This window comes from Chenopodium album, chromosome 20, assembly GCF_948465745.1.
Source record: "Chenopodium album chromosome 20, dcCheAlbu1.1, whole genome shotgun sequence".
NCBI lineage: Eukaryota > Viridiplantae > Streptophyta > Magnoliopsida > Caryophyllales > Amaranthaceae > Chenopodium > Chenopodium album.
Window position 1 is genome coordinate 38,155,205 of NC_137853.1, and position 26,462 is coordinate 38,181,666.

A 26,462-nucleotide genomic window follows, 5' to 3' on the forward strand; every position below is an offset into this window, starting at 1 on the left:
GTTCCCATTTGATTCCCCTACTTTGACAGTGAAGTATGTCAAATTTTTTTATTTTTTTTATTTTTTTTTTGGGTTTTTCTAAGCTATGCCCCCCAAGTTATTCGATTTCTAAGCTGTACCCATGCTTTTTCAAAGTTATAAGCTGTGCGCCTGTGCCCTCCACCTCACGATATTTTATCAACAATACTCTTTGACAGCCATATTTGTTAATGAAAGTGAAGTTATTTTATCAACAATGGTGTTGTAGTATTATTATTTTGACACGTATCCCGTTCTAATTGGTTTAATACTTTAAAAAAAAAATTAAAAATCATAAAATAAAATAATAAAAAAAAGGTTATTGTTAATAAAAATTAGTGAGATTAAGGGCACAGCTTAGACGTTTGAAAAGGCATGGGCACAACTTAGCAACCGAAGAAATTTGGGGGCATAACTTAGAAAAACCCTTTTTTTTTTCTTCTTCTTTTGAATATTTCTTAGCACTAGCTAAATGCATATTCATTTACAATTATATTATGATTTTTTTTTCAAAAAAAAAAATATTATGATTTTTTTTTTTTTAGAAAGAATTATATTATGATTTTGACTACTTTAGAGTGAATAAAGTATAATTATTTAATGAGACCTATTTTATTGTAGGATATTGTTTTTTTTGGGTGTTTAGAGAGCCACAAAGGCGGGGGTGAGAATCGATCCCAGGATCTCCTAGAACCAGGAGGGAGCTCTAACCAGTTGAGCTATCCCTCACTCTCAACCAGTTGAGCTCAGTTCAGTTCAGCTCCAATCAGTTCAGTTCAGTAAATGTGAATAGGCCCTAAGACTACTCAATTCACCTTATTTTTACTAAACTGAGATTATTTAAACTAATTTTCAAATATATTTCTTTTTTTATTACTCAACTGAACTTATTTTTACTAAAATAAACTTATTACTACTGAATACTTTTTTTGTAAGGTGAAGTAAAGTAGTGAACCAGACTTAATCATAAAAGTTTAACATTAACAGACGTAAAGAGATAAAATATTAAAATGTAAAAATTCGGCAGTGGTTACTGGTTAGTGGTGATAAATCTTTATGAAGTGGTGTAGATAGTTGGGCCCTGTATCCTTGGTTGCAATACTTTTTGGGTGTAAGGCCCATGTTATACAAGGCCTGTAACACCAATCGTTTTAATTGGCAATTGGCCCAAATATCCTTTCAATAAATTTTCATCTTGTCTAACAGAATAGTACTGCCAAATGGAACAAATGTAACCCAATGAGCTGAAACAATATAAAATGAATTTTAAGGGTTGCTTAGTTTGTCGAAAAATATTTTCAATCATTTAGAAACACAAGTTTCCAATGAAACACGTTATTATAAACTTCTTCCCTATTAAAAAATACGAAGTGAAAATGAGATAAAAGTGGATGAATAATTTTATCATTAACATTTTACACCTAAGTAGACACTCTAATCCTATAACTGATAGAGGTTTATAACTATTTTTTTTTTTTTTTTTTTTTTTTGAAGTTTTAGGTGTTATTGTCTCATCTTAAGCGGCTAATAATAATATAGTTTAGTTCAGTTCAACGCTGCTAAAATATAATGAATAATTCTGTGTAAATTCCCATTCATATGAACGACCATGTACAATAATATATAGAGTGAAACTTGAAAGACAAGTCCAAATATTCCCAAGATAAACACAAAATATCCTAAGATATTCACAATATTTCCACAAATGATTGCATATAAGCATGCAAAGCAATTCCCTAATTCTAGATTGAGCAATGACCCATCACTAGTCACAAATTTAAAATTGGTCCACTACCACTTAATCCAGAACTTTATACCACTATTACTATAGATATAGGGGTCGTTTGGTTGACAAGGGAAATAACTTCCCATAGGAATTGACAAATTATGGGAATTAACTTCCCACATTAGAAATCCCATGAATTGTTGAAAGTTGTTTGTTATTCATGGAGGAATTTGCAAATCATGGGAATTTCAAGTTACCAAGGGGGTACTTGGTAATTTAATTCCCATGTTTTGTGGGAATTGGAAATTCCCATGAATTTGAAATTCCCACATTTTTTATGTTTTTTGGTCAACCAAACAAAACCTCAATATCCAAATTCCCATGAATTTCTATTTCCCCCATTTCTTTTGTGCAACCAAACGACCCCATAGTGTTTGGGCTAAGTCCATTGTCCTAAGCCCATTGACCTGGAATTACGAAAATACCCTTTCATTATCCAGCCCATCATTAGTCAGTATCAAGTATGGATTTACCCCTAATCTATCCAACTAAGTACAACTTCTGCCACCTGAAAGTACATCTATAAATAGCTCTCCAATCATTAGCAATGGTAACTTTTTCCTAATTCTCTAATTCTCTCTCTAAAGTACTCTTTCTCTCTTTAATTTCTCTCTCTAAAGTACGGTCGCTGACTTAAGCATCGGAGGGGCTTTCCCGGGTCACACCCCCGGGGCGGCTAACCTTCTCTCTCTTTTGCAGGCGTAGCTCTCGGACAGCAAGGCATAGCGGAGGGAAATTTGGACACTATTAGGATTTTGCCTTAAGACATCTTGATATTATTACCGTAACCCCGAGGAATACTCTAAGACTCCCAGGAGCATCTCTGTTTTCCAGAAACATATAGTATTATTGCTATGATCCAAATATCCAAGCTTATGATTAATTATTTAATTATGTCTATCTTTAATTATTTATATATCAAGTGACTGTTAATAAAAATATCTGACCGAGAGCAACGAGCTTGTATGCCCAAAGCAAAACAGCATTTCCAAGAAGAGGATGTGACATTTTATACAATGTCATCACTACTCATCTCATGTAGTCAACAGTTGATCAGTGGTCCAAAATCATAAAAAGATGAAATTGTAGAGAAAGAAAAAATTGTTTATGAGGATCTCATAATTAATCTCGGGATCATTAAGAAAGTCCAATTTCATATATACGTGGTCATGTGGGATCGTGTTAGATAAGATCATAAGATAAACAACGCAACAAAGCTTTGCCAATTCGACTATATATGCAAGATCCAATTTACATCAAAGAGGAGATAATCAACAAGGTATTTATTTCATTTGCTTACTAATACAATTATTATACAAGATAGACAGATAGTGGGAGTGTAAATTTGCTAATTCCACTTTCAGAAGCTAGCAATGTGCACACGTATAATATCACTCTTTCTAATGTCTATTTGTTAATTTTTTCAGGATTCTATATAAACCAATCTTTTAATCAAGATTATGTGTTGATAAATCTCAAAAAAGTTGGAAGAAAAAAATGGCCAAAACTATACTCTTAGCTCTACTAAGATCACTGTTAATTTTGATATTTTCTGTGTGGATTATTCTTTGGTTTCTCAAACCCACCAAAATTTGGACCAAGAATTGGAAAAAGGTTGAAGATAATATGCAGACAACAATTTTCAAGTATAATGGTATGAAAATTTAGTATATTATATTTATCGGAAATATTCTTCTTGGTTCATGTAGCCGACCCCATCTTTTTGAGGGTAATGCTTCGGCGTTACTGTTGCTACTTCTGTTAAACATAATGTATCTGAATTTGATGCAGGTGTTGATTTTGTGGTATATACATTTCCCATTATATTACTAGCTATGATTGGATTGATATACATGTATATGCAACCAATGAGTTCAATTAAAAGGTAATTAATTATTACTAATTAAATTTATGCTTTAATGGATATAATGGGGTAAAATATTGTTAACTAAGACTTGGGTTTTGAATGCAGAGGAGTAAGAAGATATATAACAGCTCTGTATAATCCAATCATAGTAAAAACTCCTTTTGGTATGTTAACTGGCATTGATGTTATTGCAATGTCTTTAGTTTTAACTCTTTTAGTTTGGACATTCTATGCTAGAATTTCCAATGACTTCAAGAAGTTAGTACCAGCAAAACACATGAAACTAAACATGTGAGTGTTCTTGGCAATGTTATTATGATTATGAACTAGTTAGTAGGACTAGAATTCGACGATTTATGGTTGGAATAACTGACTGAATTGAGAATTGGTGTTTCAGTTGGCAGCTTAAGTTCTTGAGGATTTCGACTAGGTTTGGTCTGTTGGCAGAAATTTGTCTTGGATTTCTCCTCTTCCCTATTCTTAGAGGATTGTCGATATTTAGGTTGGTTGGTATACAATTTGAAGCTTCTGTAAGGTATCATATTTGGCTAGGGACGGCGTTGACATTCTTTGCTATCCTGCATGGAGCAGGCACTCTTTTCATTTGGGGCATCAATCACCAAATACAAAATCAGGTTTACATATGATTCAGTTATATTTAGTTATGGTAAAACTGTTTGTGCAAGTACATGAATTGACAGCTAACAGAAACCTGAGAGTCTGATTCTGTATCTATCAGTACAAGAAAATTGTGTACTTGTGTTTTTGTGCTCTAAACTCACAAGGCCTTGTTCCCTTCACTTGAATTATATTTGATTAAACTGATTTTTACTTTTTGCAACTAAATTTTGATGATTTACGAGTGTCTTGACTTATGCAGTCACCATTCACCAACATTCATCAAATCTGAATTTACAGATTTTAATTTGGTTCATGCAAGTTAAAGAGAATAAGGACTAACATAAAAAGGTAGTGCTTATAAAATGTTTTTCTGTCAACAATGTAACTACAGATATGGAGTTGGCAGAAAGAAGGCAGGATATACTTGGCAGGGGGGATTGCTCTCATTACCTTGCTGGTTATTTGGATATCATCGCTTCCTTTGGTAAGGAGGAGGAAGTTTGATGTATTCTTCTACATGCACCATCTGTATGTAGGCTTTCTTGTGATGTTCTTGTTTCATGCTGGTGATAAGCATTTCTACATGGTATTTGCGGGAGTTTTCCTCTTTGCAATAGACAAGTTGTTTCGAGTAATCCAATCAAGTCCAGAAACTCGCATTCTTTCTGTAAGAATCTTCCCAAGCAAGATCATGGAGCTAACCTTTCCGAAAGACCCAAGTAAGCACCAAAGAAACATTCCTAGTGCGTCAAATAATGAAGAGATGGCAGTAAAAGTAAAATGATTCATTCTATGTACAATGTGTTTGTTTGCCTATATTGTGCAGGATTGAACTACACACCAACCAGTATAGTATTTGTAAAGATACCGATGATTTCCAAATTTCACTGGCACCCATTTAGCATTACTTCGAGCTCTACTGTCAACGATCAGACAATGTCAGTTATGATCAAATCTGAAGGGTGCTGGACAAATTCTTTGTATGACATTTTGTGTCAGGAAGTTGAGTCAAAAAGCCAAACAAAATGCGTGCCTGTTGCAATAGAAGGCCCTTATGGACCGGCTTCATTTGATTTTATCAGGTTTGTATGTAACACTACATTCTTAGTCTCCTACAGCCAACTACATAATATGATTCGTTTGATTATGATCACTTCAGTAAACTCTCTGGATTTCTCATGCAGATATGACAATCTGTTGTTAATCGCGGGTGGAATTGGGATAACACCCATGTTAAGCATACTGCAGGAATTAGCCTCTGCAAAGGGTGATATCAGAAACAGATGCCCCTCACAAATACAACTGATATATGTTGTAAAAAACTCCCAAGACGTTTCACTTTTGAATCCAATTTCTCATCTAGTCTTAAATCAACCCTCTGAATTCTGTCATCTGAAGCTGAAAATTTTTATAACCCGAGAAAATAAGGCTAATTCGAGCCTTAGAGAACTACTGAGTTCAGTGTCAGCAGGGCGGACTATTCTCTTCGACATGAAGAACTCAAATTATTCATTTGGAAGAGGAAATATCAATCCTCTATGGATGAGTGCCATCACTGGTTTTTCCTCTGCTATTTTTCTTCTGTCCCTTTGTTTCTTCAACCAGTTTCTGTTTTCACCCAAATTGAAATCATCCAAGCCAAAAAGTCCCTCATCAGTAGTAGATCTTTTTCTCTTATGCTCTTTCCTGATAGCTGTAGCATGTAGTGCTATAATTGCAATGGTGTTGAAATGGAGAAATTCAAAGACAGAACGCGAAATACTATCAACAACTTGGGACAATGGAGGTGAAATGAAGTTAAGCGCGATGGAAGGAGCAAGTACAAATGCTCTGGAGGAACAACATGAAATCCATTATGGAGCTAGGCCTATCTTCAAAGGTAATTTGTACGTTTGAAAGGCGATTACAATATTCATGTGAATATATAACATTACATTAGAACTAATAGCTTTTATTAATTTGTTTGATGACTTAACAGATGTACTGAAAAAAATGGAAAGTGAATTCAAGGGATCAAATGTAGGTGTGGTGGTGTGTGGACCTGAGTCAATGAAGGATTCCGTGGCATCAGCTTGCCAACAAAAATGTCGTCAAGCCTTTAAGTTCGATTCAAAGCAACAACAGCAACCACAAAAGCCTTTCTTTGTTTTCCATTCTCTCAACTTCAGCCTTTAGGGGTGGAGCAAAGTCGTACATAGTATGATGCTCCTCGATCTGTATGAGCTCAAGTGAACCTGTTTAATTTGTATGTAGTATGATGCTACTCCAAATCCAAGATACTATTTGTCTTGGTCACAGTATAGTACAAGTATAAAACATAAGATCTTGTTGCTGCTTAGTTACATTCCTAACTTTGAACTTGCTTAGTAACACTACTAACTCCACCATTTAGAACTATAACTAGCCTTTACTATTTGATTCTCAATCTCAGCTACTACTAACTTGGTAAACAATGTAGAAGCTGATTAGTTGATTACATGTTTACAATATGGTTTGTATGATCCTAGGCTTCATATATTCACCTAGTAAAAACTACGAAGTAGTTGTGACAAGTAATGTCGTGTAGGACATGTCATATATGATATATCTATTACTCTTTGTACTCGTACAAGCTAACTTTAGAAAACTTGATGTTTTAACTTTAAGGAAACTATATTGCTCGTATCTATCTTATCTTAAATTAAAAAAATTCGATATTAATGTACCTTGTAGTGTACAATGTGTTATACATATTGTTAGAATGTTCATGCACGCATTGGCGGCATTGCATGTTCCCAGACTTCCCACATTATGTGCATATAGATTTAGTTGAATTGTTAGAAATCAATCTCTCTATTGTAAATTTGTAAGGCCAAGAAGGGAAGCAGACATTAAACTCAAAAGCTGGATACTTTGGAAAGAAAACCTATCTTTATATTGTGTCATTTGGACCGCATCATATCAGCAAGCATGGCCCCTAATTAAGCTGCAAACGTAACCTTAATGGCCCTTATGAACATAAATGGGTCAAACCAACCATTTAGGCTACAAGCCTATTGGGTTAGGACTTTTACTCGTTGTGTTAAAACTTATAAATGAACATATTTATTTTATTTCAACTTATTACGAATCATTTACTACCTCCGGTTCATATTACTCGCAAGTCGCAACAAAGGGGTATTATTTGTGAGACATAAAATATTCTTTTGTTGCGAGTAATTTGAACCAGAGGTAGTAGATTGTAATGTTTGAGAAGCCCATTATGTTTTCGTTATTTGATTCATAGGTTGGTTAAACATAATTAGATAAAGGAAAGACAATACAATTCATTATTTCATCCCTAGGCGAAACTGCCTGGGTTGCCGGCTGTTGCTCCACAGCGAGGCAAAACACAAGCCCACGCTAAAGAATTATTTAACACTGACAAATAAATTTTGCCTATGAATCTATGTCAAAGTTTTTGTTGCAAATAATACGAAACCAAGAAGTTATTAAAGATTCTAAAAACACCACAAACTTGTACAAAAACAAAACAACTGATGAGTAGCAAACCTCACCAAGACACCAACGAGCAACATAATAATGGAAAGAAGCAAATGGATCATCAAGAATGATACAATACACCATCACATGCACTTTAATTTAGTCAGCAGATTCAGTCTAATTCAAGTTATATGAATGCAGTAGCAACCACCTGTTTGGTATTGGACCTTTGTGTCAGCTCACCTTCACCTCACAAATAATACATATATATTTAATTAATAATATTTCTTGCCCAAGTTATTTTCGATTTGAATTTTACAATTATTTAGAATCATATAAATAAGTTTTTTCATAGATTATTCTTTTTTAGACTCATAAAACATGGTTGAGACACGTAATTGTAGTCTCTGGCATGACCAAGTCACTATTTATATGGATACATTAATTATAGTCTATAGCATTATTTATTGTGCTAAATATGCCAAATATATACTCTGTTGTTCACTATCATTTATTAATCATAGTCTAATGTGTCGACAATGTATCAAATGTTGGTTTGTGTCGGGTTTATGTCAATTTTTTTGATGTTTATGGAGCCATAATAACGGAGTTGTAATCCAATATTAGTCCTATTATAATTAAGCTTAACAAAAATATTAGCTTAAATTCATGCCAATAACAATATTGCCTTTTTCCCTATTACTAACCGGCTGAAACAAACCAAACCACTAAACAAAAGCTATATTGGCTAGCTATCTTTGGGGTCATCTCCAATTAAACCACTAATTGTTTATTGAAGAATTTGAGTGGAGTTGCTCAATTTAGTTTTGTGGCCAATACTTTGACTTATATTAGTATCAATATTTTTTTTTTTTTGACGAGTATATTAGTTACCAATTTTAAAAGAAAGTCATTGAAATAAGGCTCAATTATTTTCGTTTTGTCATTCTTCAGTTTTCAAAATTTTTTTTTTATTTTTCATTTGCATTTGTAAAAAAAAAAAAAAAAAAAAAAAAAAAAAAAAAAAAAAAAAAAAGTTTTCAATTTTTGTGTTCTACGGAGTATTATATGTTCTTAGCTTAGGAGCTTGCCCCCTCTCTTATATGAAAATTTAATAGTTACGTATTTCTAAAAAAAATACATGTATTAAAAAGAATACATAATATAAATACAATTTTAATACATTATGGGCATAAAAAATAATTCAAAAAGAAAATCAATATACTAAATATGGGCCAATTAAATTTTGCCACGTAAGCAAATTGTGGTGCCTTTTTTAAAGAATGACATTGTAGAATTTTTAATATAAATTATTACTTATAGAAATCAACTTTCTCCTTCTTTTTATTGTTTTGATTGTGTTGACAACCTTAATCATGAAATTTTCATGTACACCGTACTTTACAATTTTCTACAAGTATAATTTAATCAAATTGTAGTCGATCTAGCTCAAGCGTACATACATATGTCCAGTCGAGGCATATATTATGTTTAAGCGGATGTGTATGTATGGTGCACATGTTGATAATACTTCATACTATAACTTTGGCTATATATTGATACAATACACTCATCTAAATTGTCACAATTACATTTTATTGGGAAAATGGTGAAAAAGAGAGAGCCTAGAACATCCTATCCACATAGAATATATGACGTGAAATACACCAGATAATTCAGAGTAATAACATGGAGATAATATAGTACGAGAGCTCTAGAAATATTTGGAGCAAAATAAATAAATGAGAAGTGTAACTTAGTCAAGTACATACGTGTGTGGTTGGTGATGCCTTGGCCACATACATTTGATGCAAACTTTGAACTAACACCCAATCATGTGATTTGTTATGGTTGGATCGAATTTATCAAAATCAATGTCCTTATTTTATTACACAGAATAATTACAGATGATAGCTTAGTAACCTTAACATATATCATGCATGCAATCGCTTTTTTGTCATTTCTTTCAGGGGCAAACTTGTGTCTTCTTGTGAATCAGAGTTTCATAGTGGTTTAGACCAAGATAATCGACCCATGTTGTAGTTATTCATTGTCTCCAACACTTTATAACAGTAGGGAAGTTTATTTTTCCTTGGTCTACAACTTCTGGTAGAATAAGTCATAGTCGAGCTACGTGACTCATACAATAGTATATTTCATACAAATAAAGTTTTGGTGGAGAACTCACCTTATAACTTTGAGGTCACGAGTTCGAGCCCCACCTGCGAAACTGAACTGACTTAACCTATACGACTTATAATTTTCAAGCAAAAGGGTCATAGAATTACAAAAATAATTTATACCACCATATTTAAATTTTTTCAATAATATTTCGATTTAATGAAAATAACTAAAAAAAGGTATTCAAGGCTAACGTACATGTTTGTTTGTGAGAGTGTATCACCCCGTAAGACTTGCTCTAAACAAGATCTTTGATTTGCATTGGGTTTGTCGTTTTTTTTGTTACGTCAACTAATTTTATACGCTGCTTAATTTCAATTTCATGCTTAATTTATTTGAATTGAATGTTCTCTTGTTCATTTATGAGTTCTTTTCAAATCTTTTGACAAAGTACGTAAGTCCAATAAAATGCTGGATTATATAAGAGCTGATTGACTGAACTAAGCTGAGCTGAACTAAATTGAATTGAATATTTTATGAGTTAAGGAAATTAAAAACTGAACTAAATTGAAAATAATCTGAAGAGAACAGACAACAGACCCTAAGGGTCTGTTTATATTTACTTAGTTTCAGTTCAGCTCCAATCAGTTCATTTCAGTTCAATTCTGCTCCTAATTTCCTTCTCTCATAAAATATTTATTTTAGTTCAGTTCAGTTCAGCTCCAATCAGTTCAGTTCAATTCAGTTTCAATCAGTTCAGCTCCAATCAGTTCAGTTCAATTCAGCTCCAATCAGTAAAGTTTAGTTCAGCTCAATTCAGTAAATGTGAACAGGCCCTAAGTGAATACTATAATCCCTACCGTTAAGAAACTAAAAATATAATATAATATCATTTAATTTAATCTATATAGAGAATATATATAGGTGGTTGTAGACGTGTACAACTCAAATATTATAATTTAATGATGTTTTTGGTTCAATTTATCACAAATTTAAAAGGTAAGGAAATAAGTTAAAAAAGAAAAAGGAAGAAAATAAAATGTAACTCCTATATATATATATATATATATATATATATATATATATATATATATATATATATATATATATATCTTCTCAGTTTCTTTTTAGTTGACAAGTTTCTTTAATATCATTTGTCAATACACAAATTCCATTACGTATAAATCACAAAATACGGTTAAATCATTAAAGGAAAGTGTGTGAGTGTTGAAATTAAGACGTGTCAACTAAAAAAACGGAGGTATTTCTGTTAACCAAACTTTACATAATTAATTACAAAATAAAATGTTGTTTATCATTACAAAATGCACGTAAAAAGCTTTGCATGCTTCCTTCAACCATTTTATTTTTATTTTTTTTATTTATAAATCAAATGGCTTATTTTGAGCTACACGGTATTTGTTAATCCTTAATGATATTTATTGGGGGTGTACTAGATTTTTAGCGTTGTTAAGATGATTAAAGATGCTTGATATTGAAATATCAATTCTCTCGTTTGGGACATTTGTAATTGTTGAGCCATTAATTGTCGTGTCTTCACATCATTGTTGCTTGTACGTTGCGGCATTTCCTCACTTAGATGTTTAAACATCTAACTACGGAGAGTAAGGTGTATCTAGGCAAGAATTCAGTATTAGATTATTACTAAAATTTTGCAAAAATTCACCTTTTAAATCTTGTTTTTTGCATTTAACCACCTTTTAAAAAAAATGTTGCAATAAACCACCAATTTTAAAAATTTTGTTGTAATTTACCACCAATTCAATGTAAAACAATTGATAAATTTGGCTTAAAAAGTGGTAATTTGCAACAAAATTTTTGAAATTGGTGGTCTTTTGCAACATTTTTTTTAAAAGGTGGTTATTTGTAAAAAACAAGATTTAAAATGTGGTTTTTTGCAAAATTTCCTTATTACTATATTAGTTGTATCATCTATGTGTTACGTCTAAATGGACCTAGACAACCAATAGTAGTTCTAATAATCAAAATTCATGATTGTGGGATGCTGGAAAAGCCATATGTTAATTGACTGAGGCGAGAGAGAGCAGGACTACCTAGTACTAGGTGTTGACGAGGGGCGTTAGGAAAATAGTGGGCGGCAGCAGCACAGTCATGGTGGACTGTCGAGGTGGTTATTGATGGAGTGGTGTACGTCGTGGTGGTGAAAATTGGTATGTAGGACTTGGAAAGTTGGAAGTCGGGAGAGTGTGATTTGTGTACCCCCTAGCTAAAGTTATTGGACAATATTACTACTGTAATCATTTTGAATTGATTATTATTCCCTTGAATTGGTCTCAAATTAGTGTTTCATACTTTCATTACATTTTGAAATTTTTTTTTTTAAATGTTTGTTAGATTATTAACTATTTTTTACTGTGTCTAATTGAATATACGAAGTACTTGTATAAGAAATAAAATTTTATATACATAGTCATTATAGTTTAACAAGATCTTACAAAGTTAGAAATACACTCTATCATCATATCATCAAACATGCATAAAAGTATAGATTTAAGCTAATCTTAGGGTCTGTTCACATTTACTGAACTGAGCTGAACTAAACTAAACTGAACTGAATTGATTGGAGCTGAGCTGAACTGAACAAAACTGAAATGAATTTTTTATAAGAGAAGGATATTAGGAGCTGAACTTAAGTTAATTGAATTGAACTTATTGGAGCTGAACTGAACTGAATTGAAATTAAGCTGAACTGAACAGACCCTTGAAATTAAGCTGAACTGAACAGACCCTTATTTAGATCAAGAGACAACATTTGTCATTACAATTTCTCCAGTTGTTGTTTTTTATTTCGAATTGCAAGCATAACTGCATAAAAACGTCACATTTAAAGACATGCAAGTAGAGTTTGTTACGTTTTCATCATTAAAAAGCGCGCAATTTACGTGCAATAAATTTAAGATTCTATTTTAATAGGCAATATTACTCCGTAAGTACGTAATTAGCAATATTCGATGATTGTTAAAAAATCTTGATTAGCAAAGTTCGATACCCCGTTAGTTTTAAGAATATCATGTGTAGTAAAGTTATTAGATGCGTTGATGCTCGTTAGGTTTAAGAATATCATGTGTTATGTGTAGTAAACTTCACACACACATACCTCCATAGTTCATACACATTACACACGACTTTTCTTTATTCTTATTCGTTAATTTTTTTTTTTTATTCTCGACCTACTGAACAAAGATCACGGCCCAATTTCCATACTTGGTCCATCTTAAAACAAAGACAGAATATCCGAATATTAATATTTTTCCAACCTCTTTCCTTATTTCTTTTCAAACTTCAAGGAACCGCTCTTTTCTGTCTTTCCATAAATTTAATTAAAACTTAAAAATAAATAAATAAATAAATAAATAAATTTTGTGTGGGCCCCGGCCCACCACATTGTATTAACCTTCGCTATAAATAAACCTTCCATCTTTGAGCCTCAGCGGTTTGAAGCAACCACTTGACTTCAAAACCTCTCATTTTCTCTCTCCTCTCTCTTACCTCTTCTTCTCCATCAATGGCGGTCCAACAGAAAACCCTAATTAATTCTACCTCAAATTCAACCAAATTTCTCTGTAGTTATGGCGGCAAAATCCTCCCTCGACCTTCCGATGGTAGACTCCGTTACGTCGGCGGTCTCACTCGTGTCGTCTCCGTTCATCGCGGCATTTCCTTCTCTGGTGAGCTACTTTTTCGTAATTTTTCCTCATTTTGTGTTGATTCGATTCATTCGAAGCTTCTAGAAGCGGTGAAATTGAGTTTGTTGTTGTTCGAATTTCAGAATTAATGGCGAAACTCGAGAATCTATGTGGTTATTCAGTGAATCTACGATGTCAGCTTCCTAACGAAGATCTCGACGTTCTCATCTCGATCAAATCCGACGACGATCTTACAAATGTAATCGAAGAATACAACAAAGCGTCGTCGATTTCTGGTAAAGAATTGAAGATCAGAGCAATTCTATCTCCTCCGAAATCATCGTTGTTATCATCATCATCTTCGTCATCGCTGTTAGTTTCTCCAGCTTCATCGCCTTCATCGTCGTGTTCCGGCGCTGATTACTCTCCTACAAACAGCGATCGCCGGAGATTTGTCATCTCTAAGCCGCCGATTCCGGCAACTGTTCGATCATCACCGCCGGCGAGAAGAAGTCAATACGGCGTCGTTCGAGATTGTTACTACTACTATCCTTGCCATTTCCTAGCCAATTTTCGGCCTCCTTCATACTTCATCCAACATTCAAATCGCTTGCATTAAATTTTTTTCTAAAAATAAAAAAACAAAATATTTTCGTCCAACTAAACAAATATATAGAAATATAATTTTCGTATACATAGTAAAATTTGGCAAAATCGAACCAAAAAAAAAAATGAAAATCGGCCTTTATAGTTTTTGAATGGGGTCAATGTGAATGTAATTACGAGTAGTTGTATAAAAATACTGGTTGTGTGTGTACTACTGAGAATCCGGAGTTGTTGAAATCTGATTGTTCAAATTCCTATAAATTCCCGGTGATTCTCAGATTCTAATGCCTATTTTTTTGGCCTTGGATTTTTTTGGACCTTCAATTTAGCCGTTTTTTTTTTTTTTTTTTTTTTTTTTTTTAATGGTTGAGCGCATTTAACGCTAATTTAACCAATAACATTAACACGTATAACCTGGATTTTTTTCGTGGAAGGTATACTTTGTTTTTGTCACTTTTTTGTGTGTATGTGTGTTTAATTTCCATTTTTATATTTTGTAATTTAAGTGGTTCAATCATTTCTTTGTCTGTGTTTATTTGTGTCATACAATTTGATTTTACAGAATATTTGATAATACTTTTGTGTGTGTGATGCGTGTATTGTGTATTGTGACTTGTAATTTAATTTATGTTGAATTTGGTTTGTTACGTCATTTGTTTTGTGTTTGTTTTAAAGTTATTATTTTTATATGTATGTAATCATTAAACTGCATACTAATTTCTGGGTTATTGACTTATTTCCATGATTTTTGCAGGTCAAAAAGGGCAGAAGAAATTATTTTATTTTTTAAAAAAGAGACATAATTTTATACAGCTAAAATGTTGGTGGACTACACTAAACTAAATGACGTAACACAAAAATTATATTTAGGTGGACTTGGAAAACTTGATAATAACTTCTCTTAATTAATAGGGAATAATCAACAAATGGACAAATATTTGATAGAAAAAATGAAAAAAAACAGAAAAGCAAATGAAGAAATAAATAATGAAAAGAAAAGGTGGGCAAGTGGTATGGGCCTGGGCTTTGGTGGACCTAATAAGTTGGAGATAAGGATAATATCCGGAATTATGACGTGAACTTTGGGGCCCATTAAGCCTTAAAAATGAATGGAATGGTCGAACATTTTGATGAAAAGACTATTTTATGCGGCTTGAATGTGAACGTGTCAACCATATTGTGGGACCCACTCATTTTATAGTATAGTATACGATTGATTTGAATTGAATACGATAGTATTATTATACTATAAAGATAAGAATGGGGCATAATTATGGGACCATGGCCGGCTTCTGGTGATTGTTAGAGGCAAAGAGAGAGAAAGTACAGTGCCGATTCCTAAATAAAGAGAGGGATTTATGTGTAATGTGTTAGGATTTTGCGTGTCATTTTAGTTAAGAATTTAGTATTACTATTTGTTAGTGTTTAATGATTTTGGACAAGAATAATGTTAAAGAATTTATTCGAATAAAGTCTAAGGTACTAAGGGAAGAGTGTTTACTAAGAATTCACGTCGGCTCCCGCGTATAAGGAGAGGTCCATAGAATAGGAAGGAAAAAGCAATATAATATTTACAAAGATATTTTTTTGAAATGACCTTATGGGTGAGACTTACATATTCAATCACTATGTCTATTACATACTTACGTTTAGGGAGTTGTATTACGCTCTTATACCAGTTTTGTCCTTTAAGCCGTTTTAGGTCGCAAAGATCTTGGATGCGTATATGAAAGAGGAAGTAACTAAAACCTATGAGCAACCAATTTGACGCAAAATAAGTGTCAATCTTTATATGTTTGCTTGGTCGTCAAAAATTAAATAGATCAACACTCTACATTTGCTTGGAAGTAGGGGAATTCTCTTACCTCCCCTCCCTACTCTCAATAAATTTGACCTATGGAGTTTAGCTGACTTAGCCTGTAAGAGGTGCCGATTTAGTAAGATCCCTTTATCTTACCTTAAAATAATGAAAAATAAAATAGATTAACACTCTGCCTTAGTTGATGATTAGAGCTAGAAAAATCTTAATTGATTTTGAACAGATTTGACAATATTGAAAATTTTCAAACAAGATTAATCCAAACTTGACCCAATTTTTATAATGAAATTGACTTGTGACTAAACTAGAATCCTAACTGAATTGCCATTCCCTAACAATGTTCATGATACTTTGATTGCTTACTTGTCTTCCGCTTATTAATTAATAATATATTACATCAAGCTACACGGAAATGAAACTTGTAAGAAATCACCTAATCAAAAGGATAACTAACCTAGTTATTATCACTAAACGCATAAAAATAATGGTAAAATGTGCAAAAATAGCATAACTTGGGGCAAACAATTTGTTGGATGCAACTCATGCAAGTGTTAACACTGAACAGAGTATACTTCTAATGCCTCAACAGAGAGATCATTGCTCATAAAAAGTTAAAAGCATTGAGTAATGTGATGATTGTGATTCTTAGTTTCTTACCACCACATAAGGAACTTGTGATCACAGACAAGTTTCATGAGTTGAATTACCACTAGGAGACTTTAGACAGGTAGCCACAATACATACTCTCACAACTAACGGATACTTGAATATAAACACAAAGTTCACCTATAAACACAGGATTTTGCTACAAGGACACTAAAGAGGACTTTCACCAAACCATTATGTAAGCAGTATGGAATACATCATACTGTACTTCGCATATGGTAATGGAACTCAATCCACAAGTACTTTGCTGTTTCTACTACAAGCTATTCCGAGCTAGAAAATAAAGTGAGACACATTTGCAACATAGAAATTGAATTCAGTACATAAGAGACCGACTAGGCAGTTTCCTGTTCAAACTCGCCTTCTGATTCTTCAGCATTGTCAGCTTCATCATCGTCTTCAGCATCATTGTCAATGTCTTCTTTGTCATTATCCACCTTTGTTTTCCCGATCACAACAACATTGCAATTCAACTTTTTGATTTCATTACACTGCAAAAATCGGAAGTAAAAAGAAACAATATCATCAGCTATATAAACATTTCCATAATTACCGACCTGCTTGGTCGCATTAGAAATGTAAAAAAGAAAGCTTGCCCTACGGAAGACAGATACAACATAATTATGTCCATCTATATCATTTCTCTAATTAGTAAAGCTAAAGCAACCTAACTGAAAACTCAGAGCACAACCTCAGCACAGATTTCCAGAATGAAGGCTGACTCTCAAGTTTAGGCAAAAAAAAGACGAAAATTCATCTATAACAAGATGAATGTCTCCGTTTTTCTTTAATACATTGAAGTGCTGGCTTGCTTTCTTCAAAACAATACTGTAGCTAGCATTTCATCAGAGGGTTCATTTAAGCTAGATCACAAGTATGCACATAGCCAATACATCTAAAAGTATATTTTCATCCATTATCTCAGAGGAGTCAATTAGTTTCTCAAATACTTGTAGAATTCAATAGCCAATTAGTCATGAAAAATGACAATGTGACATGAAATGATGAAAACATTAACAAATCAAGTTTTAGCACATCTATACCAAGCTGTCCATCCATTCCTAGTCAAGAGATAATAAGCAAAATAATGATGTGCCAGTGTGCCACTAGTTTCAAGGAAATGCTAGTGCCTTCAAACTCTCAGCTTTGCAATACAAGTGTACTATCTAATCAAGAAAGCGTCTCCCCTTTCTAAAAAGGAGACCTAGGTTAAGGTCTAAAGTGATATAGAACCTCCAGAATGTTAGTTATGTTGGTGTGAATCTCAAACGTTGGTATTAATAAAAATAGAATGTAGGTTATCTTACTTGAATAAAAAAATTCACCAAAATTATATAGAGTTTATCAGCCTATTTGACACAGGAAAATAGGTACACTAATTAAAAAAAATTCTTAAGCCATATATGCTTTCTATAACTCCCATTACAGTCACAGGCTAAAGTTTTAACAAAAAAAAAAAAAAGATCTTGATAATTCTCAGAGGCACTCTGTAATAAAGATTGCACCTAAACCACACAAGTGAGCTCAACCATCCACAAATACATAATGGTTTATCATCAATCCTGAAAGTGATAACTATGGTCAACCAGTTGATACGAAATCAAGCCTTGATTACATATTTAGGCTAAATGTTAATGAATAACGTAATCCTCATATATAAACCAACTACAATTACAAACCTTAATTTACATCTACTTAAATACAACTCAACAGCTAATCAGTCATGCAAAATGGTATTTGAAATAAAATGATTAAAAATACTACTATTAAAAAATCAAGTTTTGGCACAGCTAGACCAAATCGTCCATTACATTTTGATTCAAGTGATATCAAGCAATCAAGCAACAAATCAAAAAAAGAGAAAACTTTCCAAAGAAATTCTAATGCTTTAATTTCACACTGCAATACAACTGCAATATCTAACCAATAATATACCTTTTCTAAGGTGGCTTAGCTTCAGGTCTATAATTACATGTAACCTCCAGATATGAACTAATTATGTTGGTGTGTATCTCAAATTTTGGTATTACTGAAACAATTAGATTACTTAACTAGAAAGAAAATATAGCTGATCAAGGAAAATAAGTAAAATAAGTATACTAATAAGTGGTCATATAATTTATAAAATTCTTAAACCATAAATGCTGTCTATAACTTTCATTGCACAAGAAAGTTTTACCGATAAAAAAACCTCGAAAATTCTCACAGGCACTCTGTTATAAAGATTGCACCTAATCCACAGAAGGGAGCTCAACCATCTATAAATAGGGAAATGGTTCATCAATCAAGAATATGTAGAATACTGTTGCCAACCATTTCATACTAGACAAAACTTGCTTGTATAATTGGGCTGAGATATTATGAATGATTGTAATCCACAGGTATAAATCAACTCTTAATACAATCCTAATTTACAAGCCATTTGCATGTAGAGCCCATACATCAAATTGTAATCAATGCAAGAGTGGGTGAATGCAAGTTGCACAAATGTTAACACCAACTAACAAAGCAAAATCTAAGCTCGAAGGGATATTTCCAGGGCATCCAACAGCATAAAGAGTTTTGATAGGGGATCAAACACAAAATGGTCACATATTATCGATACCACACTAATCCTTTGATCAGAAGTTAAAACCAATGTAAAAAAAAATCCATAAGATTGATAACGCACATCAATTTTCTTCGTCTTCCAGCTCCATATATGAATTCTTTTGGTTTATGGAAGTAAAACCAAAATTCGAAAAAAAGATAGTTTAGTCTTTCTAGTATAGTGAATTGCTCTCCCTTATTTCTACCAGCCAACCACAACAAAAGTTACACCACCAAGAAGACCCTAAATCAAAATTTGGTTGAAAGAATGCCTCTTATTATGCTACAACTATGGTTGTCATAACTCATAAGTGCCATCTATGTATCAACCAACATTCAGCAAAACGATCCCAATCAACCACGAACAACACAAACTCCGATAAAAGGACTAAAATCTCAGAAAACTCAACACCTTACAAATTTAACAATCTCCAAAACATTTTCCAATGGCTAAAAAGATCATTCCAAAGCAATATATGCAATGTTCAAAGACAATTGTAATTGGACGCAAAAGATTGTTCTTCAATATTTGCCTTAATTGGCAATTGCAAACAATGCCTTGATAACATACCCAACCTTTCAATTTCTTCCTACAAATTCTCAAATTCAACAACTTAGTTCCTAGGGTTTGCTCATGATGGGAGTGATCAAACTTAAATTAGGCGAAACATATTATCCAAATTACTAATATAAAAATCAGAAGAATATATTTAGAGCAAAATTACAGCAATTGTAAACGAAACGAAAATTAAAAAATGAGGAGGTTAGAAATTGAAGGACCTTGTCGAGAAATTCAGATTCTTCCAAAGCTAAGAGTTCGTCTTCGTTTTGAGCATTGGCTAATTGGTGTTGGAGTAGAAGTGACGCCGGAATCATCCGCTCCGACGACGGAAATTGAGTCATAAACGCCGGAAACTGCAGCATTTTCTCCCGCCTTCACTTATGTGTTCTCTGCCAAAGTCCTAAATCAACGATTTGGAAGTTCCTATTTTCAAAATGTACTCAAAGAGTTGGCTTAATAACGCTTAAACAGCTAAAAAAAAAAAATATTTGATTGTAAACAAAATAAATAAAAATAATTTTACTCCGTAGTTTTTTAAAAATGATTCCAAATTAATAAAAACAATTTTAATTTGGTAAAAATAATTTCAATATAAGGTTGAGTGAGCAAAGTACAATTAAAAATTGAAATCTACCGTAATACTAAACATATCTAAAATGATATTTCCACTGTTATTTTATACATGCAACATTTCCCCTTTTACATTTGTCGATACATTATTTCAATCGTTAGTATATTTAATTATAAACATGTAAAAGTAAACATATGGTTTTACTTCGTAAAATATAATTAAATTAATCGAACGAACCTAGCAAGATCCCACCTAACTATATTTTTGCTAAAAGCTTGTAAAATAACAAAGTAATCGTTGTAATACAAATCAAGTAACCCGTGTAACATTGAGCGAGTAACCCTACACTACTGAGTACTGACCGAGTGAACCCTATTGAACTAACGAAGTAATTCTATAATGGTTGGCCACACCGTTAGTCGCCTATAAAAATTTGTGTTTTGCTAATCTATAAATAATTAAATTAGTCAAAATAAAACATATAAATAGTGTAAAAATCAAACCGTTACAAATACGGAATATAAAACTAAAGAAAGTACTTGTTGAAAGTACAATCCTACCCTTATTAAAAAAACCTCTTTGACCCCTTTTCTTCTTCCCCAGTCTACACTTAACAAAAAGAGAAAGACTACGGGCATGTTCTCTTACGTTAAAAGTAAAGTTCAGTTCAGTTCAGCTCAGTTCAGTCCAGTTTAGTTCAGTTCAGTTCAGCTCAGCTCCTAATTTCCTTCTCTTATAAAATATTTATTTCAGTTCAGTTCAATTCAGCTCCTAATTTCCTTCTCTTATAAAATATTCATTTCAGTTCAGTTTAGTTCAGTTCAGTTCAGCTCAGTTCAGCTCAGCTCAGTTCAGTTCAATTCAGTTTAGCTTAGTTCAGTCAATAAGAACGGACCATACGAGTAGAACAAAACTTTAAACTTTAATTATGGAGTAACAAAAAAAAAAAAAAAAAAAGGAAAACAAAAGGAGCCCGTTTCTACATTAGGCAGCCGTTTGGTCGTCTCTGTCCTCAATCGACGACGAAAACCTCCGGTCGGAAAGTGCTTTGTCGATTGGACTCTAATTTGGCTATTATTTTCTCTCCTCAACTCGCCGGTAACTTCTTCTCTTACAATTCCTTAATTTATTCTGCTACTTTACTGCCTTCCCTTTCAAATTTACTGAAGTTAGTCTATTGATTCTGGGAATTTTGTTCCTATATTGTATATGATACCCTAATCCCTTAATTTTTTGATTTGCTAAATCTTGGTGGTTTGAATAATTAGATAGTGTCATTATTCGACTGGAATTAATTGATTGAAATTTGGATTGAATTGGGGTTGCATTGCTTTGTGTCAATTCAATAGGGGATAGGGTTATTGCTGCCGCTCGTGGGTTTATCGGAACCGCGACGTTTTCGGCTTTTCGGGTATAATGGGAAGAGGGAGGAAGAATTTGAAGAGGGAGGTGGAAGAGGATGACTTCACTCTTCAACAAGGTCAAAGTATTATGCAAGTTGTGTCTCTTCGAGGGTCCAATCTTATTGAGGTATTGAGGGAGAATGTTGCTTTCCTAATTATTGAATCAATCTTACATTTTTATAATTATCAATTGTGTTGATTTGAGGAGTGTAATGCTGTGGAGCTTATTAATCTTTGAGAATGCTGATGCTTATTTGTGATTTTGTATTCATCTTTTTAAATGATTGTCTATGTAGAGATGGTGTGGAATTTTCGAAAGTTTTTATTTGAGAAATTTCGTAAAAAATAGTCGTATAGCGTTGCATTAGTGTACACATTTTTCGGGTTTCAGTAAATTTGCAATGGATATGTGGTAGATGACTCGCTAAAGTGTTCCCCTTTACACTTTTTCTTCTGAGGAATTGTTTTTCTCAAATCAGCCGGAAGCATGACCAAGGGTTGTTAATTTTCTATTGTGTAGAAGTTGGGGTGTTTTTCCAATTTTAAGCTTGTTAGAAAGGCGATTGACCCTCCTGACATTGGGTATAGATTAGATCAGAGGTTTAATTGAGAGGAAGTAAAGACTTTATTGTAGCCGCACTGCCTTCACCAGTCTACTCCTTTACAAGGGTGGGTTACGGTCTTACGGATTCAAGGGTTCTGATAGTAGTTGTAGGGTGGAACACATGGACTTGCAAGTTTTGGGTGTGTGGATAATAGCTAACTGAGCATTTGGTTTTGTATGTTTTTCAGGTAACAGATGGAAAAGGTGAGAAGTCGTTGGCTCTTTTTCCTGCCAAATTTCAGAAAAGCATGTGGATAAAGAATGGTTAGTCATCAGAAACATTACGAGCATTATACTGAAACTTCTACTATATTAATGAAATATCATTTTCTCAATGCATAGGGAGCTTTGTTGTTGTCGATGACAGTGGTAAAGAGGAGGCTCTTGAGTCTGGTAGTAAGGTGGGATGCATTGTATCCCAAGTTCTCTTCCATGATAAAGTTAGGCGTCTTCAAAAAAGCTCTGATTGGTAAGCTCTTACCTTACATATTCAGATCTCCTTCTGAATCTGTTTTAGGCTGGTACTTTCTACTGCTGAGAGCATCTTGGTTTGTTTCTCTTTTTTTTCCATTATTTAGTCAGATGAGCTTAATAATATATTTTGTAGTTTGAAGTCCTATGATGTTCTTTATTTAGCTTTTATGAAATCTCTTTTTCTTGATCTTATTTGTTGAAGCTTCATCATGCTTGTGTATTAATAAAGCTTTTAGAAGAGGGAGAATGTAGCACAATGTCAACATATTGAGTAACATCGTTCGCGCCTGACCTAGAGGTCTCCACTTTTCATAATGTTAATTGTCTGACTATCAGGTATCATATAGGCAATGTAAGCTGTATGCATCTTCAGAAGCATTGTCTTTAACCCCTAAAAAGAGGGATTGCTAATATCATGTTAATCTAAGTTATTACTGATTTGTTTTTGGTTACATAACTCATTTCCCTGTTGTGAAATATATGATGTAACCTCTCCTTAATTTGATTGGCTCCTCCTTAGTCCTTATTGCCTTACATGTGATTGGACAAGATTTTGCTAGCAGATTTACAGCATGGGGATTTTAGGCTAGCCTTCATGGAAGGAGATTTACCTCCTATTCTAAGTATGGAAAACAAAAATTTTGACTAGGCCTATTATATGCTGATTTACTGCTTAGGTCCTCAACCTTCTCATCGATCTCTTTACCTGACATGTGGTGAGCCTTGGCCCCTTGTGTAATTGCTTTGATGCTGGCTGTTCAGCTCAAACATGCATGACTTATGATGATGTAGGTTCAAGCATGCTTTCTGGTGTATGTGGCTAGAGTGGATTAAAATTACATTATTTGATTTTCGGCTTTCAAAGTATCATCTGTATAAACAAAATACTTCTTGATTCTTTGGACAATTACTTGTTTCTTTTTTTTTTTTTTTCTTGGGTGGTGGTGGTCGCGGGGGGGGGGGGGGGGGGGTGTGGAGCTACTCTGTCTCCGTAGATATGTATCGTGCACTTTCCTTGCAGTGTTTCACTTTCATTACTGGAGGAATGGGTGGCCTGCCTGAGTAATTATGTTTTCAATGTTCATGGATTTCTGTCCTAATTAGGTAGCACAAGATAACTGTATTATCTTCTTTCTTCGGAGTACATAGAAAATTGAAAGACTTGAAACAACTATATCCTTTCTCAGCAACCTTTAAAAGCCTGAGTGCTTTGGAGTACTGCAATTTAGGCATTTCATAATGTGTTTCCCCATCCTTATCTCTATTTAGAGGACTCTGTCTGATGCTAATGTGGAATAGACTACGTAGTCCTTCACTGGTGTGTGGCAAGGTCATGTTTTGTTACGCTGGAATCAAGAGGCGCATAGGTCATTTTACTATGAATGGACTGCTCTCATTAGTCTTTAATCATTATTATAATTTAATGAGACGAAGCCACTCTGGAATATTTTATATGTAGGTTTCATATGTTACTCTGCTACTCTGCATCATTTACCAGTTACCATTACTCATTGATGATTGCTTCTTACCTTCTCAGGCCAGAAGCCTTCAAGTCACAAATTATCGACAGCTCCACTAAACATTCCCCAAGACCTGTTTCTGAACAGGAAGCAGAAGATTCAGGCTCAAGTGATGATGATGGACTTCCACCACTTGAAACGAACATGAATAGGAGGAGGCCGTATGACTTGCATTCAGGCTCAGCATCAAATTCTGATGCAGATAGTGACACTAATGAAGAGTCTTAGACACAGATTTCTGGTAATTTCGTTGTAGCTTTTAGATATCATAGTCAAATGGCACTTGCTCGAACAATCATCACTATTTTATATTCTCTCTCAAATCGTACACAGAAATGTGTTCTAAGCTATATGTTCTTAGTGTTATGCTGTTATTTATGTAATATTGAATAGATCCAACTGTCCAAGTAGTACCTGTTATTCAGAAAACTGTAAAGTAAATTCAGTGCTACTGATGGTTGGGTTTATTTTGTTGTTAGTATGCTGTTATGATCGCGTCTTGCTCTTCTGTTGGCCTTGCGAGTGTTACGACTAATTCTGAGCTGTATGCACCATTGACCTGCCACATGATGACTTGACTAGATAGTTTTGTATTTCATGAAACCATTTGGTATAGAAAATTATGCAAGTCCATTTCGTTTGAATGATATGTGTTGGCAAATGTCAAAAAATGACAAATATGTCAGCATTTACATAAGCTTTGCGAACATGGCATGTTTGTTCTAAGGTATAAAGTACAGTATAAAGATCGTTATCAGAGAATATTTAGCACTCTCCTAAGTTCTTATCACTCCATCCATGAAGAAATAAAATCCAATTTGGTATGTGTATTTTCATTCCCTTTTCTTCCCAATATACCTAAGTTCATATAATCAAGATAAATCAAATTTCAAGCTCTATTAGAGATGCAACTCTAAACTTTCATCGATGAATTGTAAAAAGTTAAATTGGGAGGATGCTAAAATCTATGTTGTTTCTGCATTGTTATGTTGTGATGAGGACGAACTAACGGAATCTCTAAGGACATGTTTTGTTCAGCTTAATTTCAGTTCAGTTCAATTTAGCTCCAATTAGTTCAGTTCAGTTGCCTTCGATAAATCAGATCAGGCCTTAAGGTGCATAAGATATTAATGATAGAATAATATATCGACATCCCGTCTTTAAAATCCTGCTTTTAACGAAACATTATCACATGATAAGCTGAATGGCATATTATGTACAAATTTTGTATTGTTGGCCCACCATGCAACCAAACTGGTAAAAGCGTGGAGTGCTACACGGATAAGGGAAGTTTCAAGTTTCTCACGTTCTCTCAACTTTGGCAGGGTAGCACTCAGCAAGTCAGCACCAAGTCACCAAATAGCGAATAATTAATTACAGCATCAATTACTTAGCGTTGTATGATATTCTTTTCCCTCTGACAAATTGAAGAAATTAAAGTTGTTAAGTGAACTACTGCATCTAAAACTACTAGTCAATATTTTCCAACACAAGCAAAGTTAACTTTAATCAATTCCATTTTCTCCCTCTTGTTATCATAATGATCAGATTTCGTTTTCCCATTGCTTAGATTCCTTTCCCTTTTTCTTTAAAGTACATTTGCAGAATATTTTATTATTTTACGTACTTCTAACATTTTATTTCTAATGCATTAGAATAAAGTACCGGGCATAGACGAAGTGTTACATGGGCTAACATCTAAAATTAAACGACTAACATTAACAATCCAATAAGCTTTGCATCTTTGCAAACATGTCTGATCTCTTAGTGACCAAACTTTCTTAAAAACAATTAGATGTCTACGATGATCTGAGCAATTTGCTAAGTGGAAGTCTAGATATCGGAAGATGCGTTGATCACTAGCCGATTGTTCACTTCAATGAGAATGTTTTGATTTCTTGTTCAATGGCTAGGAGGATGTCATTATGAAAAGTTGTTGCCTATGCAATGAAGAAATAAGTGATGCCAAGGATGAAAGTGTCTGTATAGTATATAAGAAGTTCGAAAGTAAAAATACAATATGAGAACAGGCCCTTAACAGATTAATAAGCACATTTTATGCAAAGATAAAAGTTGTCATTATTTTATTTGTTTAGACTAGTCTT

General features: G+C 33.5%; 4 protein-coding genes across 4 annotated transcripts; 3 read left to right on the plus strand and 1 right to left on the minus strand.

Moving 5' to 3' along the window:
• Positions 1-3,277: 3,277 nt before the first annotated feature.
• LOC145598858 (ferric reduction oxidase 8, mitochondrial-like) lies at positions 3,278-6,692 on the plus strand. Its single transcript, XM_081655254.1, has 8 exons — positions 3,278-3,458; positions 3,596-3,689; positions 3,777-3,962; positions 4,069-4,306; positions 4,684-5,011; positions 5,119-5,374; positions 5,477-6,171; positions 6,271-6,692. The coding sequence occupies exons 1-8, from the start codon at positions 3,302-3,304 to the stop codon at positions 6,465-6,467; spliced, it is 2,151 nt and encodes a 716-aa protein (XP_081511380.1). The 5' UTR covers positions 3,278-3,301; the 3' UTR covers positions 6,468-6,692.
• A 6,671-nt stretch (positions 6,693-13,363) lies between these two features.
• Positions 13,364-14,360, plus strand: LOC145598205 (protein PAL OF QUIRKY-like). Its single transcript, XM_081654526.1, has 2 exons — positions 13,364-13,585; positions 13,687-14,360. Exons 1-2 carry the CDS (start codon positions 13,423-13,425, stop codon positions 14,160-14,162), a joined length of 639 nt encoding a protein of 212 aa, XP_081510652.1. The 5' UTR covers positions 13,364-13,422; the 3' UTR covers positions 14,163-14,360.
• A 2,179-nt stretch (positions 14,361-16,539) lies between these two features.
• On the minus strand, positions 16,540-20,219 carry LOC145599015 (uncharacterized). Its single transcript, XM_081655425.1, has 2 exons — positions 20,004-20,219; positions 16,540-17,125 (listed from the first exon to the last, which is right to left on the minus strand). Exons 1-2 carry the CDS (start codon positions 20,145-20,147, stop codon positions 16,970-16,972), a joined length of 300 nt encoding a protein of 99 aa, XP_081511551.1. The 5' UTR covers positions 20,148-20,219; the 3' UTR covers positions 16,540-16,969.
• A 1,082-nt stretch (positions 20,220-21,301) lies between these two features.
• LOC145598538 (uncharacterized) lies at positions 21,302-24,835 on the plus strand. The gene is made up of 5 exons (XM_081654912.1): positions 21,302-21,454; positions 21,706-21,886; positions 22,552-22,627; positions 22,706-22,832; positions 24,375-24,835. The coding sequence occupies exons 2-5, from the start codon at positions 21,773-21,775 to the stop codon at positions 24,583-24,585; spliced, it is 528 nt and encodes a 175-aa protein (XP_081511038.1). The 5' UTR covers positions 21,302-21,454; positions 21,706-21,772; the 3' UTR covers positions 24,586-24,835.
• The last annotated feature ends 1,627 nt before the right edge of the window (positions 24,836-26,462 follow it).

Excerpts from the sequence above, each read along its gene's own strand:
- LOC145599015 (XM_081655425.1), bottom strand. The coding sequence starts at position 20,147 with ATGCTGCAGTTTCCGGCGTTTATGACTCAATTTCCGTCGTCGGAGCGG. Across the intron at positions 17,126-20,003 it reads AATCTGAATTTCTCGACAAG|TGTAATGAAATCAAAAAGTT; the intron begins GTCCTTCAATTT and ends CGATTTTTGCAG.
- LOC145598858 (XM_081655254.1), top strand. The coding sequence starts at position 3,302 with ATGGCCAAAACTATACTCTTAGCTCTACTAAGATCACTGTTAATTTTG. Across the intron at positions 3,963-4,068 it reads AAACACATGAAACTAAACAT|TTGGCAGCTTAAGTTCTTGA; the intron begins GTGAGTGTTCTT and ends TTGGTGTTTCAG. Across the intron at positions 4,307-4,683 it reads ATCACCAAATACAAAATCAG|ATATGGAGTTGGCAGAAAGA; the intron begins GTTTACATATGA and ends ATGTAACTACAG.
- LOC145598205 (XM_081654526.1), top strand. The coding sequence starts at position 13,423 with ATGGCGGTCCAACAGAAAACCCTAATTAATTCTACCTCAAATTCAACC. Across the intron at positions 13,586-13,686 it reads TCGCGGCATTTCCTTCTCTG|AATTAATGGCGAAACTCGAG; the intron begins GTGAGCTACTTT and ends TTCGAATTTCAG.
- LOC145598538 (XM_081654912.1), top strand. The coding sequence starts at position 21,773 with ATGGGAAGAGGGAGGAAGAATTTGAAGAGGGAGGTGGAAGAGGATGAC. Across the intron at positions 21,887-22,551 it reads GAGGGTCCAATCTTATTGAG|GTAACAGATGGAAAAGGTGA; the intron begins GTATTGAGGGAG and ends TATGTTTTTCAG. Across the intron at positions 22,833-24,374 it reads CTTCAAAAAAGCTCTGATTG|GCCAGAAGCCTTCAAGTCAC; the intron begins GTAAGCTCTTAC and ends TTACCTTCTCAG.